General features: G+C 35.0%; 1 protein-coding gene across 11 annotated transcripts in view; it reads right to left on the minus strand.

Annotated features, from left to right (window-relative positions):
- LOC106874333 (coiled-coil domain-containing protein 171) overlaps nt 1–16409 on the minus strand; it is a 186359-nt gene that overhangs the window by 39349 nt on the left and 130601 nt on the right. For all 11 annotated transcript variants that reach the window (XM_014922027.3, XM_014922026.3, XM_014922028.3 and 8 more), the window contains 4 exons: nt 8751–8939; nt 6628–7147; nt 3659–3796; nt 417–634 (listed from right to left, as the gene is read on the minus strand). In XM_014922027.3, coding sequence (XP_014777513.1) covers nt 417–634; nt 3659–3796; nt 6628–7147; nt 8751–8939 — 1065 coding nt within the window. The remainder of the gene's footprint in view (nt 1–416; nt 635–3658; nt 3797–6627; nt 7148–8750; nt 8940–16409) is intronic.

The following is a 16409-nucleotide window of genomic DNA, read 5'->3' on the forward strand; positions in this document are numbered from 1 at the left end:
TCAACAATAATCTTTCCATAATTGGTTGTTTATTCCATAAATAAACATCTGATAGGAACTAGAACAAACGACCAACTGATTTAGTTAAAGCAATACATTACATGAATACATGCATACAGTATTGCTTTATTCTCTTACTGGCTTCAATGAATAAACTGTGGCTATGCTGGAGCATTACTTTCTAAGGTATAAGTTATAGGATTACATCAATCATATTGCTTAGTTGTCAGCTGGTATTTATTTCATTGACCTCAGAAGGGTGAAAAGCAAAATGGATTCAAACTCAAAAGCTAAAGGGATGTGGGTTGATAATAAATATTACCAAATATTTTGTTTGATGTTCTGCTAATTCTGCTGGCCATGCACTATAACAGAGGAAAACAGAATTGCATTTTGCTTTTAGATTACATACTTACTTTCTGGTATAGTAGAGTATTGGTGGTAGCTTGTGGTCTAATTCTTAGCTGTGTCTGCAAGCCACAAGCTAGTCTAGAGATTAGAGAGTCTCTACTAGTTAAGCCATTTGATGAGATCATATAATTGGTATTCTGAAAATTCTGTACAAGAATATTGGCAATTTGGCTCAAGGTCCCACGAGCACAAACAAGGAATGATTTGGTATCTAATTGAGATACTGGAATAGAAAACAAAAACGAAAAAAGTAGAACAAGAAAATCTTTTATATAATTGTCTTTACAGAGGTATGGTGTCTTCTTGCCTCAGATACCAAACACTACATAGGTACTTAGTGATGAGCTCTTATGCTACTTGTGTCAGTCTACCAGGACAAGACATTCTTAAACATCAACTTCAAGGTAATCTCTTACAGTAAGATCAGTATTTAGAAGGACAAACAGATGTAAAGTTTGTTTAGAACAACATACCTGTGTACAGTTAGTTAAGGACAGTAAATGACAGAATGACTAGAGCCTTAGACATAATGTGTTCTGATATTTATTCTGAGACCCAAGAAGACATAGAATGATGTATTGAAATCTTATCTCAAGATGCTGAGCCATACAGAGATGACAAAGGACTAAGGTGATTTGCATTTTGCAGTGCTCCAGAAAACCTGTCCATTACAGCCAAAAGATAGTATCCTTAAACCAATCTATTATGCCTTTATACATGGGGCACCACCCCTACTTTCTTTCGCTCTGACATATTAAGCATTTCCCCACAATTCTTATCACCTAACATCCATCACTCCCTCTTCTATGGCACTACTTGGCTGCTGTAGTCACCAATGAGCCAAACTGGCACATATTACACTCCTCCCTTCTGGTTACCTCTTCCTCCTCCCCTCTCCCTCCTGGAACCACTTCCATTCACCATTATCATCCCTACCTACCCTATTTCTGCCAATCACATCTTTGCTATGCCTTCAACCACCAGTGTCAGTGGCATGAAAAAAAAAACTATCCAGTACACTCTGTAAAGTGGCTGGTGCTAGGAAAGACATTCAGCCATAGAAACTGTATCAAAGATGACACTAGAGCTCAACATGGCCTTGCATTTTGCCAGACTCTGACAAACCATCCAACACATACCAATATGGAAAATGATAATGATGATGATCCCTTTATATTTATATGTTAAATTCTGCTATGAGATGATAAACTTTCATCTCACAATTTTTGATAAAATAATGACTGGTAATACACCACCAGTTAATTCAATTCATTATTCTTCCATCCTATAAATTTGCAAGAAACCAGTATTTTCTTGTGATACTCACAAGCCACATCTATACTATAACGGAGAAAGTTGCTTATTAATTAGATTTGTAACAATTACTAAAAGTACTAAAAGAAAGCAATTATTAAAGGATTGACCAACTGGAAATATTTTTATAATTTCATCATCATCATCATCATCATCATCTGAGAAATTTCCTATAATTTTGATTTCTCAAGTTTACTGAATTTTAAAAATTCCAATTTCTTGCAAATTTAAATATTTACTTTATCCAATTCACCACAAATTTAAATATTCACTGCAGAGTATCTCATTTTCATTTGCAAGGTCTCTTACTTTCTCTTTTAAGTTTTAATTTGCTATTAATGTATATGTAATGTAAAAACATTATTTATTGAATGAAAATTTTTAAAAATATCTGTATAATTTTTGAATGTGGGATAGCTGTAAGAAGAGCCTAGAAAGTTGGGTAATTACTATTTGAAGACGAGGACAAAAAGAAAAAGTTACTGACAAGTACTCAAAACTTGCACCTTATTCACAGTTTCCAAACACAACTTCAACAGGAACACCACACACACCAATACACACTCGCACACACACATAAGATACATATACACACAAATGAAAAGCAATGAATAAATGTGTGTGTGTGTGCATGTGCTATTCACTGAAAAAGCTTCGTGCTGCATCACTTTTGTGAAGTTTTGTCAGTGAACAGGTTGCGGTTTCAAAGTGACGAAAATATTTTGACACAAATGAAGTTTTAATGTTGGAGTGAAACTAACGGTATTTGTGTGTTCTTGAATGTTCTTGAATGGTTTACAAACATCTCCCACACTGCAATTGTTTTTGTTTCAGCACATGATCTCAGATCAAGTCACTTGCTATGCGAATACATCTCTGTAATCTTTTTAAATCACTGTGGATAAATGCCAGTAATGACCTTCTCAGACTCTCCAATATTTTAATTTCTTAACAGAAACAATCAGGGGCAGGGAGTGGGGTTGCAAAAAATTCATACATGTAAGAGTGACAAAGAAATGAGGAGGGTTGTCTTTGGATGTGCTAGAAACAACAGCCAAAATGCCCTTAAATCACTTTTCCCTCTGAAAATATTAACAATTGAAAATTTTTTTACTGAAAATGCTCTTCCCATGGTTTTGAAGAGCAAAAAAAAAAAAAAAAAAAAGCCAAAGTAGGTCCAGAGTGGGATGATGAGGGAGGGGGTGTAAGAAAAAGAGTTTTCAAAACCTTTTTCATACACCAACCCCATCATTTTGAAGGCTGTGGTTTAAAAAAAAATGGGGAAAATCCCTGAAAAATATTTCCCCCACAAATTTCTTTATAATCATAATCTATGCTGTTTGAAAGGGATCTGTATAAATTTTCATTAAAAGATACCCATCTTCCTGAAAGTTATGAGGGAAAAATTTCAGATTGTGTGAATTTTCTGAAACTCCTCTCTCCACTCCCTCGCAAAAATTCTTTCCCATAAATTCCTATATACTCTGAAGCCACAACATCTAAGTGATATTTGTAGAAAATTTTGTTAAAAAGTATCCATTTTTCTGGATGTTATGAAGCAACAAAGTCAGGGGTGAACATATCTGTAGTAATGCCCTTTTATTTATACAATACTTTTATTTCATGTTAGTTTCATTCATTGTTTGCAAAGTTCTCTCTCTCTCTCACACATACACCGCAAAGCTTACAAATGGACTGCTGAACTGAAATCTCTATGTTGCTTTTAAGGGAAGGTAAAACTCGACAAATTGCATCTCCCTCTGTTGTTGGACTACCGTGATGTTTGTTAAAACAAGAGAGATTATGACTATGATAAAAGAATGAAAGCAATATTTACTAAGCAAGTGAGCACTATTATACAAAGAAATAATTGGACGTAAAATATAAAAATTCTAAGAAATGGGAATCAAATAAATATAAACTGAAGTGTTACCATCATTTTTTGTAGCATTTGAGACAAATTTTTGGAGTTCAGTGACAGACATCCTGAGAGATTCATTCAAATTTTGACTGGTTAATAACTGAAGCAAGCCTTTAGGTTTGCCTTCATCTAAATTCTTTGAAAGACAATCTTTCAAAATAAAAAGAAAGGAATATATTAGTTTCATTTATAATTATTTTTAGGAGATTCTTTACTTGGACTAGCAAATAACCATGAATGGGTTATCTGCCAGTTTCAATTCTTGATCATGGTGTCTTTAACCTTTGAATATAGATTTGAAGTTTGAAACAATGTGTGTGTGTGTGTGAGGGAGAGAGAGAGAGAGAGAGAGAGAGAGAGAGAGAAAGAGGGGGGAGGGTTAATTGTAAGAAAGAGCCAAGGAGATGAAAATATTTAAGAGAGTGGAATCTGAGCTGACAATGCTTACTTTTCAGAAAGACAACAGCGATTAAAAAAAAAAAACTAGAAGTAACATCAATTAATTGGGAAAACTAAGCTAGACCTGCTTTGATAGGAGAATAGAATAATACAAAATGAAAAAAAAAATTGATGTAAGCAGGAAACAAAATAGTAATAATAGTTTTTTCAAAATATTTGTGAGAAGGGAACAGCTGATTATATTAACTCTGGTATTTGACTAGTACTTTATTTTATCAACCACAGAAAGATGACAGAATGTTGGCCATGACAGGATTTGAACTTGGACACAATTTGTCCTTGACGAGTCTCTCCCCCTCTCCCCCATCAACTCATCTTCCTAACTCCTCCCTCTATCTCTATTCTAATTAAACTAGAATTAATATATTACTACAACTTTATTGAAATAAGAAAAAAGAAAAAAAAAGAGGGAGATGGCTCTATGCTTAAGAAGTTTGCTTCTCAACTACATGGGTTTGGTTTCAATTCTACAGTGCAATAATTTAGCATGAGCATTTTGCAACAATACTGAGTTGACTAAAACCTTGTGAGTAATATTTGATAGATTAAATGTATAAAAGTCTGTCAGAAGGTCTGCTCATCTTCTTAATCAATCTCTTATTTTAACATTACCACCTAGCTCTTGAGTACCTTTAGCAGATTCTACTTTGTTTCAAGTATATGGATCAGGTGTCTGAGGATAATATTTCCCTTTCCTCTCATGAATTTCAGAGCTGAGTAACTGATTAAACCATAACAAAAAAAAAAACAAAAAAAAAAACTAGTGAAAAAAATGTTGGCAGTATCTAAACTCGGAATGTTAAAGTATAAAGCTGATTAAGATTTCCTGTGACACTCCATGCATTATGGTAATTGCTACTTCAAATCGAAATGAATGGTTTACATAAGTAAATATCAAGCAAAGTAACAGAGATTTCTTGAAGAGTTTCTTGGAATTAAATCATTTGTAAAGAAGACAAATCATCATGCTTTCTGCTACTGGGAATTGATGATAAAAGATTAGTAATAGTTGTGAAAACAACAGTCCTCATCAATGACCTCATTTGCATATTTCATACAAACAACACTACTAGTAGTAATCCTTTTATATATTACTCCTCCTATTTTTAAAAGAAGACAGTAAACTCAAAGGCTATAAAAATGTAGAAGACAAAAGTTTATCAAATAAAACATGGATTATTGCTTTACTTGCTTTAGGCAATCTTCTGTGAACATCAAAGAAAGAGATGTGTATGTTCACACTATTGCCATGAGTGCAAAAATAATAATAATAGCAATGATGATGATGATGATAAAAGAATTAGAGGGAAAAGAAATTCCCTACTAATTGCTTGAAATAAATACTGTGGGTTGCTGTTATTTAGCCTGAGGTTAAGCCTATTATCATAGCAGACATGTGATCAAATGCATTCACATCTATTTTTGACAGGTGTATCTAGGACTACATTATTCCATATGTCCTACATTTTTTAAAAGACAGTAGGGAGTTGATTTGAGGGAGATTTGGCAGCTATTTCTAGCAGAATAAGTGATTGTATAGAGGCTCCCTTAATTGCTGAAAATAGTCTATCTATTTGAGCCATTCAGCATGACTTTAGAGAAGTTCAATTAATTTAAGTTTGAAGAAATTTTTAGATTATCATATATTCTGAGACAGTAGCCTTTCTGTACAAGTCTTTGCTAGATATTTGACAGAAGAGTAATACCTACAAAGCCAGTGAATTAGCAGAATCATTAGAGCACCAGATAGAATGCCCTGTGGTATTCCTTTAAACTTTCTGCACTCTGAGATTGAATCCCACTGAGATTCCATTCTCTCTCTGCCAAAAGTGTCTATTCTGTTACTCACTCCACTATCACTCCTGCCACTCTTCTCATTATACTTAATTATACTCTTCTCATTATACTTAATCTTTCTCATTACCTTCCTTAAAATCATAATACACCCTCTCCCTTCTATTCCCCTCCATTTATCAGAGTCTCTTCATGCCCTGTAGACTTGCAAGTTGCAAAGCAACCTCACTAGTGGTAGTGCTATGAAAAAAAAGCACTCAGTACACTCAGTAAAGCGGCTGGCATTATGGAGGGTATCCAGCTGCAGAAACCATGTCAAAATGGACGTTGATGTTGAAATGATTGCCCAGTCTGATCCAGTCTGAACCCATGATCTAGCAGTTGAGTGCAACACCTAACCATTGAGGTATGTGCTTTTATAGGCACATGGCCAAAAATTTTAATACAAGCCTAACAAACATAAAATCTAATTCATGATATAGTTCTGCACTATTAATTTACAGTATTAATTTATTTAACGATATAAATAAAGTAAAAAATTTTTCTTCATTGAAAATCCTAGTTCAATCAGACATTCATTTCTCATGTTTGGAATGTAAGCAATGACAATTTGATGGGGGTGGGGGTGGATGAGGTAATATGCAGCAAATAATATCATTTCAAGTTAAATTTAATGTTTTTTTTTGTTTGAAAGACAACAATGATATAAAAGTTTTGAAAAACTTTACCTGAAAAGGAATCCAGAAAGTTTTGATCAATGATTGCTTGAACCCTCAGAGAAACAGGCCCTAAGGCTATGTCAAAAGCTGAAAGTAGTGGTTTGTTGGTCCTCGACAGAAAAATTAGACGGTTAGCAGCCAAAATAACAATAACATAGCAACGGAACCTCAGTATAGGAGATTTTTTATAGCTGAATTTGTTGTGAGGTTTGTTCTTGCTATCTTCTTCAAATTTCAACAACTGACAGCTAAAACTCTGAATTAAAAGGCGTAGATGAGTAAATGTTGTCTCACTTCTTTTGATGGATTCTTTTAAAATATAACACTGCATAATTAAATCAAGAATTTGTGTATATAATGGAGTGAGAAGACCAGAAAGTAGACAACAGACTATTTGTAGCTGAGCATTATGTGTTGTATGCATATAGAGCAGTTCTTGAACTTTTTTGCACTTAGATTCCAGTTCTTTGTGAATGTTGCTAGAACACTTCATTTTATCAATGGCCTTTTCTGCTATTGCTTGCTTATCCTAGATAAATACAAAACAATAATGAAATCAGAATATATTTTTAAAAATTTGTATGTTTTAGTCTGAAGAGTGAAAACAGCAACCAGCTGTTTATCAAAAAGTTTCATCAAAAAGTTTTCTACAGTATATATAACAATAACCAACATATGTTTCAACTGCAGCAACTACACATTGCTCTGTATGCAATCATGCATCTTAGTCACTGCAATTTCATCAAGGGTCCATCACTTACGATGTTTTCAAAGTGAACTAATTCAAACAAGCATTGGTATTCAGTTGAATGTGATAGCGTTACTTTTTAAGTCAAATTGAATTCTGGTCTTATAATCACCTCTACTGGTATTATATATATATATATATATATATATATATGCACATATACATATGCATGTACATGTGTGCACGCACGCATGCACACACACACACACACACACACGCACAAACACATCATCATCATCACCATTGTTTTAACACCAGCTATTCCATGCTTGCATGGGTTGGCTGGAATTTGTCGAGGGAGACTTTCTATTGTTGGATATCTTTCGTGTCACTAACCATCACTTGTTTTCAAGTAAGGTAATATTACCCCATGATGAAACATGTTTTCATGGAAGATTAGAAACAAAACACATGCAACAGTTCACTGGCTTCCCAGCTCCTGTCAAACTGTTCAACCCATGCCAGCATGGAAAATGGACATGAAATGATGATGATGATGATAATGCTTCATACTTAAATTTATTTTGTATTTCTAAAACACCCAGGCAATATGTACTATGAATCAGATGGTTAATTTTTATAAAACTTGATATATAAAAATTAGCTGTCTTATTTGTAGAGAAACCTAAATATCTTAGAAACATTAACAAATTTAAGTGCTTGAAACAATATGTGTATATTTGTGTGCGTGTGTGTCTGTGTGTTTATGTATGTGTGTGTGTATGTGTGTGTACAACCCAACCAGACAGACAGCGTGATTCTTACACAGAAATTCAGTTAGATAAACAAGTAGATAGACAGCCAGCAAGTTAAATAGAAAGATGGATAGATAGATAGATAATTAAACAGATGGATGGATAAAAAGACAGATAAACAGTGAGATAGATAGATAGATAGACAGACAGACAGGCAGGCAGGCAGACAGACAGACAGGCAGGCAGACAGACAGACAGACAGACAGATAGATAGATAGATAGATAGATAGATAGATAGATAGACAGGTAGACAGATAGATACTAACAGCTGGTCATTCATCTCACAGCTACTTTTTCCACCACAAATGTGAACCATGAGGCCAATCAACCAGACAATCTTGTGAGCAGAAGCAACAGGTGATGTCATGTCTGCTGATCCACAAAGGTCAAGTTGTTATAGATGATGTCATTATACATACATGAATACATTATATACATACATACATACATAAATATGTATGTAATGCATAGATAATTACACACACACATATGCGTGTGCACACACACACATGCATGTACACACACACACACACACACACACGCGGAGAGGGAATGAGAAAAAAAGAAATGTAAATGATGAAAAATTATAACTTTGTAAAATCATGAAAAAATGAAAGCCTACTACATACCTTAATCTGATTGTTAATTACCCTAAGTTCATTTTCATATTGGCTCTGAATTTCAGTTTTCTGTTTCTGCCATGTCAGTTCTCTTTCTTTAGACAGAGTCATCATGTGGCTTAGTTGCTCTTCGTATGACTTTTGTAAACCTGTTATACAACTCTCTTTTTGACGTAGACTATCTTCAAGATGGGACACCTTTAAAAACAACAACAATAAAAATAACAATAATAATAATCCTTTCTACTAAAGGCACAAGGCCTGAAATTTATGGAGAGGGGACTAGTTGATTACATTGACCCCCAGTATCTTGCTGGTACTTAATTTATTGACCCCGAAAAGAAGAAAGGCAAAGTTGACCTTGGCGGAATTTGAACTCAGAATGTAGTGATGGGCAAAACACCACTAAGCATTTTGTCTGGCATGCTACTGATTCTGCCAACTCACCACCTTAATGATAATAATGATAATAATAATAATAGTAACAAGAACACTCAGAGAGCGCAAACCTCTGCCAACGAAACACCAACGTCTTCTCAATGATTAACTGGAGATGATTTTTAAAATGAGAATATCTGAAATATAAAAGACTGCTCTCACAAACGAGAATACTAAAAATGAACCCTATTGCTCTCAAATGGAAAAATAATCCAAATATATATATATTGAGTGAGAGGTGAAGGGAGAGGAGATGAAATACTAATACAGAGAAGGAGAAGTAGTGAGAGTAATAGTCATGACTGAGAGGGAGTGAGAGAAAGTAAGGACAATGAGAAAGGCAAAACAAGGTGGCAAAGAGAGCGTCGTATGAATGAGAAAGGAAGGGGTGATAGATAAATAATGAAGGAAGGAGTGAAAAAGCCGATAAATGGCATTTGAAGTGTGAGTATATGTGTGTATGTGTGTGCATGTACTAAAGAACTATGTGAAACTTTACGTATACATGTAAAGAAAATATAAAAAGTAACGAGAATCCTTGTCCGGTACCAGATTGATCCCAAAATCGAATGAAACTGTGCCAATCTCATGGCCAAACATCCCTGAAAGTTTCATCCAAATCCATCCAGCAGTTTTTGAGATATCTTGTCCATGGACAAATAAATAAACAAACAAACATGACTGAAAACAATACCTCTATCTTCACTAAGGCGGAGAAATGGCTGAAAGAGACTGAAATAGAATGCCCAGTAGAGCTCCTACACAAAGTTTGTCTCTTAGAGACAGCAAGGATTATCAAGAGGGTTCTAAGCACTTGAAAGGCTGCTGAAGACTTGTGGATACCTAAGGTTACAGGTAGTAACTCACTATCCACATAATTCCAACCAGGAATAAGGCTGAACCTGAGCTAAACCAAAATGATGATAATAATAATACTGAAATTTAGGTTGATGGGATTTGACTAACACTTATTTTACCAATCCTGAAACGATGAAAGGTAAAGTTGACACCAGCAGAAATACTACTACTACTACTACTACTACTACTACTACTACTACTACTACTACTACTACTACTACTACTTTTGAGAGAAAAAGTAGAAAGCTATTGACAATGTATGGAGTCCACCATCCAAAAGTTGATATTAACCGGTTGTACTTGAAAAGAAACCAGTGTGGAAGAGACTTGATGGCTGTGGAAGAGTGTGTACGGATGGAAAGAAAAGCTTATTAAGAATATCTACACAACTGCACAGAGAAATTACGAAAAGCAGTGAATAAAGGATTAGGTGATCAAGTGTAAAAGAGGGGAAAAAGACAAGAATGAAATTCAAATAGAGCATGTTAAATAAACTGAAGAGAAATCTTTACATGGTCAGTTTTGGAAAGCAACTGAGGATGTATGTGAAAATTTTTTTCTATCTGGGCTTGATTGTAAAAAGAAGCAGGGTGCTTTATCACAGAAGCCCAAGATGAGATAATTTGTGTATGGAGTGAAGGTGTCAGCAAAACGTAGAGTGGAATTTGGGATGAAACAATGACATGCATGCATGCTGAATGTCCTAAGTTGGCTCAGGGAGAATATATTGTGCTAATGATTCTGCCAGCTTGTCGCTTTACTTTAAATCAATATTAACTTAACTATATTAAACACATAGGTAGGTAGATAGACACACACACCCACACACACAATCCTATATACACACACTGCACACACATGCATACATACAGATGCATATGGAGACACACATGCATATATAACAGGAGCATTTAAATACACAAACTCATACACATAGATACACACAAACATGCACATGCAAGGAAGCAGAGTTACATACATACACACACAAACACATGAATATGCAGGATACATACATATATACATAAACACATACATACATCCATATACACACACATACACACAAATATATACATATACATATATATACATAAGCACACATGCATGCTGGCATGCACACACACACACAAGATCACGCATCAAAATCTCACAAAAATAAACAAAACAAAAACAAAAAAAAAATGAATGCAGCTTCAATAATGGACCATCAATCAGTCAAACTCCATTGATATTGCTGCAAATATGGTGATGAAAAAGTTTTCTGGAATAAATAAATAAATAAATGAGTGGAACTTATATTAAGGCATTATGACTTTCCCCAGACATGACAAAATATATTAAATACATTGAATGTGTTAGCACTAATTTACCTTTGGTTTATGGTTCGGTTAAATAGGTAACTAAAATACTATGGCAATGTATAACAGACTTGAACCACCATACAATGTGATTTGTAATGACATAAAATTGAAGAATTTTGATGAATGATGAACAAAATGTTCAGTGAATGAAAAAGAACAAAGCTTAGATTTATATTATGCAGATAACAAAGAATGATTAATTCAGTATATAATAGCTGCTGCCAACCTACACAGGGATAGCATTAATGATAGTGGCAAATATAGAGTACACTTAAAAAGAGACCAAAAGAAAATGTCATTTCTCAGATCAAATTAAAGAGATAAAAAAAGGCTTGATGATTGATAAACACTGAAACTGATGGTGCAAAGAAAGTTTGAAGTGAGAAAGAGAATATATTCTGGTGACTGCTTGATAAGGCAGACTCAATACAGATTTTATGAAGAAAAGCAACTCTCCTGTGGAAAACTAACAAATATTGCCTTTGTGGACAAAAGATAAAAGTACCCCATTTAATCAGTGGCATACAAAATGTTATCTCAGAAGGATTAAAAATGTGTGAAAAGTGTACCTCAGTCTTCATTGGTATCAGCACTTAATTAAAAAGCATACCAAAATAATATGGGGTTACAAAACATAAATGGCCCACACACTAATTTTTTTTAAAGCAACATGGATCCATCTGTTTGTTAGAAAGAGTAAAAATAGTTTTATATTTTCTCCTTATCTAAATTAAAGTGACTCGGACAACAATAGTATAGCATTTTGCTCTCAAATCTCACTACTGATGATGACACAAGGATTAGGTTAGACTGGGCAGAAGGTAAACATTCACTTAATATTTTAATCCTTGAAGTTTATAGGGTTGTTAAGAAAGGCTTTAGTTAACTAAGTTAAAACAAAATTTACAGATGGCAAATACAGATGATGAAAGGGTTGGTTACAGTACAGTTCCCAGTAGAATACTACACATGAATTAAATATAACAAATAAGTAAATATAACACAGGATTAAAGATAATAATAATTAAATATAACAGGCAATTATGCATAACAAAGGATTAAATATAATATGAGACTACATGTAGCAAGAAACAAAATATAAGAAGAGACTAAATATAACAGGGGATTAAATATAACAAGAAACTATAAACACACATACACAGTTCGGCTACAACTGAGATGTGTTTAACTTCACAATGCTGTGCCAAGAATCTTTGTCCCCCATTAACTTTGGTAGGTCTTCATTTACAGTGTTCTGAAGGGATGTTAACAAGTCTTGCACATCATACAGTCGATGAACAATAAGGGCAAGATATCAGCATAGGTCAGAGAGATACATGCTCTGCTGATATCCTGATTATTTCAGCTTGATGGTGAAGCCTTGGTTTTTGATGAGGACAATGGGAAGTTTTTACGGGACAACACTACTGAAGGATACAGACCAAATCTGTGGCTGGTGCAAAGTTCCAGCCAAATTAAGGATGACATGGTGATGGAACAGTGAAACAGAGAGCGCCATAAAAGCAAAGAGATAGGCTTGGAAAAGTTGGAAGAATGGGGGTAGCAGAGAAATCATACCAGGAAGCTAAAAGAGAAGCTAAGTGACAGATTTATTTAGCAAAGGGAGAAGTAGAAGGGAAGCCAATGTTCTGCAGCATGAGGGCAGGAGATATGAGGTGTTCCAGAGATCAAGACAGTGTATCTGAGAAAATTGGGGAGGAACAAAGTTTGACAAATGTAGTATTAGTTTAATGCTTCAATGGAGAAAGAGAGTATCCTAAGGTTTTGAATGTTAATCCTTCATCAGAAATAAAAGCTAAAAAAAAAAAAAAAAGAGAAGGGAGAGCAAAAAAGACAAATAGTGAGTTTATAAAAAAGAAAGAAAATAGGGAAAAAAAGAATCAGGAGGAAGGTGAAGAGTCATCAACTAGAGGGAAATTAAAGAAATTGAAAGTAATAGGTGTGTATGAAGGGATGCTGAAAAGTTCCTGGCTTTGGGCAAAAGAAAATACAGGAGGATCAGTTAATTATGATTTTACTCAACATATTCCCCTCTCAGATTCATACACTTATCACAGTGGTCCTTCAGTTTTTCTATGCCTTGTAAAAGAACTTGGAAGTTTGGGCCTCCGACCAGGCCTTTTGTATACCCTTAAAGCCAGGAACTTTTCAACACCCCTCGTAAATGCATGTACCAAATACATCTGTATCTGGGAGCATGAATAAGGAGAAAGGGTTATCACAATAAATGCAAGGAAATAAAAAAAAAATGGGAGGGAAGGGAAGAAAGGGACAAAGGGTAAGGAAGAGAAAACGAGGTCGTTGCCAGTGCCACTGGACTGGCTCCCGTGCAGGTGGCACATAAAAAATGCCTTTTGAGCGAGGCCATTGCCAGTACTGTGTGACTGGCCCTTGTGCCGGTGGCGTGTAAAAGCACCCACTACACTCTTGGAGTGGTTGGTGTTAGGAAGGGCATCCAGCTGTAGAAACTCTGCCAGATCATATTGGAGCCTGGTGCAGCCTTCTGGCTTGCCAGTCCTCAGTCAAATCGTCCAACCCATGCTAGCATGGAAAGCGGACGTTAAATGATGATGATGATGATGACATATTAGGTTGGCCAAAAAGTTCATTCAGTTAGTGTCAACACCAAACTTCAAGCATTGTAATATTGTGATGATATAGGTTGTATTTTGGGTGCTTAAAATTACCCTGTAAAAAGAGATCCAAAATGAACATTATTAATATCTCATGCTTCTTTATTTCATAAAAAGCCAGAAAGTGATAGAACCCTGCAGGAAGATATGTGCTGTGTATGAAGAGAATGCTGTTATGGAATGTGTGTATCAAAAGTGGTTTTCAAGATTTCAATCAGGAAATCTTTTGGGTTCAAGATGCACCTTGCCTTGGCTGGCCAACTGAGGTCAAACATTGACACCAACTGATGTTATAGAACTAGGATGATTGTAGATATTTCCTGAATATCTGAATTGAATGTTGAAAACTATCTGCATCAATTTGGTTATGTCAGTAGACTCAAAGTTTGTGTCCCACATCAACTGAATGAAGCTAACTTTTCCCAATGGATTTCCATCTGTGATTCATTGCATAAATGTGAAGCAAATGATCCTTTTTTGAAGAGAATGGCAACAGGGGATGAAAAATGGACTGTCTATAACAATGTGAATTGCAAACGATAATGAGGGAAATGCGGCAAACCATCACAATCTCTAAAACAAGACTTCACCTGAAGAAGGTTATGCTTTTAATTTGGTAGGATTGGAAGGGTGCTGTCTTTTACAAGCTTCTTCCCACAGACACAACCATCAATTCAGATATGTACTGTGATCAGCTGGACAAATTAAACACAGCAATTCACCAGAAGTGTCCAGTACTTGTTAATCACAAGGACATTGTCATTCATCATGACAATGCCAAACCATACACTTCTTTGCAGACATGGCAGAAGTTACTGGGGTCCAACTGGGAAATTTTACTACACCCTCCCTATTTGCCCAACCTTGTGCTTTCAGATTTCCATCTATCTCAATCTCTTAAAAATTCATTGAATCAACAGCACTTCAACTATTAAGAGGATGTAAAATTCACCTGGAAGAGTTTTTCCCCAATAAAGACAAGGCATTCTTTGAGTAGGAAATAATGGATCTTGCCACAAAATAGTAGAAGATACTGGAACAGAACGGTAATTATACAAAAACTTTTGTGTTGTATTTATTTAAAAAATCAAATGACTTTTTGGCCAATATTATATATACAATACATGCACACATGCATGCAGTTTCTCACAGAACTATTTAACTAATTCAATGTATACTTATTGAAAAGTTATAAACAATAACATTGCATTTTACACTTTGTCACTTCAATCAGATTATCATTATTGTTTTAATGTTTACTTTTAACATGCTTTAAACAAGAGTATGTTAGGACGGAATTTTCAATGATCAGATGCCTTTCCTGATGCCAACCATCATCCGAGGTAATATCTCACTGTTTATTGAACAGCGAGAGCGTGGTTACATGGGGAACTGGAAACAAACAACACTGTATGAATGAGCCCTTTATTTACAATCATGTGGAAGTGAAGGGAAATATGAACTTGCTTTCACAAACATATCCATATATTCTCCCTCTCTCCCTATCTCCCTCACTCTCTCTCTCCCTCTCTCTCCCTCCCCCTCTCTCTCTCTCTCTCCCTCACTCTCCCTCCCTCTCTCTCACACACACACACACATACAATGGGTTTCTTTCCGTTACTGTCTATAAAATCTACTAACAAAGCTTTGGTCAACCTGGGGCTATAGTTGAAGACACTTGCCCAAGGTGTCATGCAGTGGGGCTGAACTTAAAACAATATGGTTGGGAAGCAAACTTCTTACCAAGACAGACTTGCTTGCACTCCACAACCAAATGTGTCATTGTTTTCTTTCCATGCAGAAAGTTGTTTGTGAACATTTCTTAAATTGTCTTAGTGCACTGGAAATGGAACAATAATAACTGCTCTTTTTTGCTTTCTCCTCTAGCTGGAAGGTTGTAATTGATAGGATTTCAATCATGCATGAACCATAAATTGTTGTCTGTAAAAAAGTATGGCAAATGTAGAATGGCATTGTTTAATTTGACAATACAATACCTTTCAGTATTCATGGTTGACCCTGAAATATCATTTGATATTTACCCCTGTAAATAATCATAAATTCAGAAAGGAAGAGCCACAGTTATAATTTTTAGGATTGATGTACAATGATTTATTTTATATAATACTGGCAGTTGTTCCTATTGATTTTTCCATTAAAATATAACATTGTTTCATCCAAGAACAATGGCATTTTATGAGAAATCTCAGAGAAAATAAACAAAAAAGACTTGTTCCATAAATTTCCACAATTCCAATCAAACTGTCTTAATCATGTCCTATAAAGCATTTGTTCTCCCTCACATTTTATATGGATAATAACCAAGATTTCTAATGCATCTGTGATCTGATGGTTTT

This window comes from Octopus bimaculoides, chromosome 2 (genome assembly GCF_046866305.1).
Source record: "Octopus bimaculoides isolate indiv1 chromosome 2, ASM4686630v1, whole genome shotgun sequence".
NCBI lineage: Eukaryota > Metazoa > Mollusca > Cephalopoda > Octopoda > Octopodidae > Octopus > Octopus bimaculoides.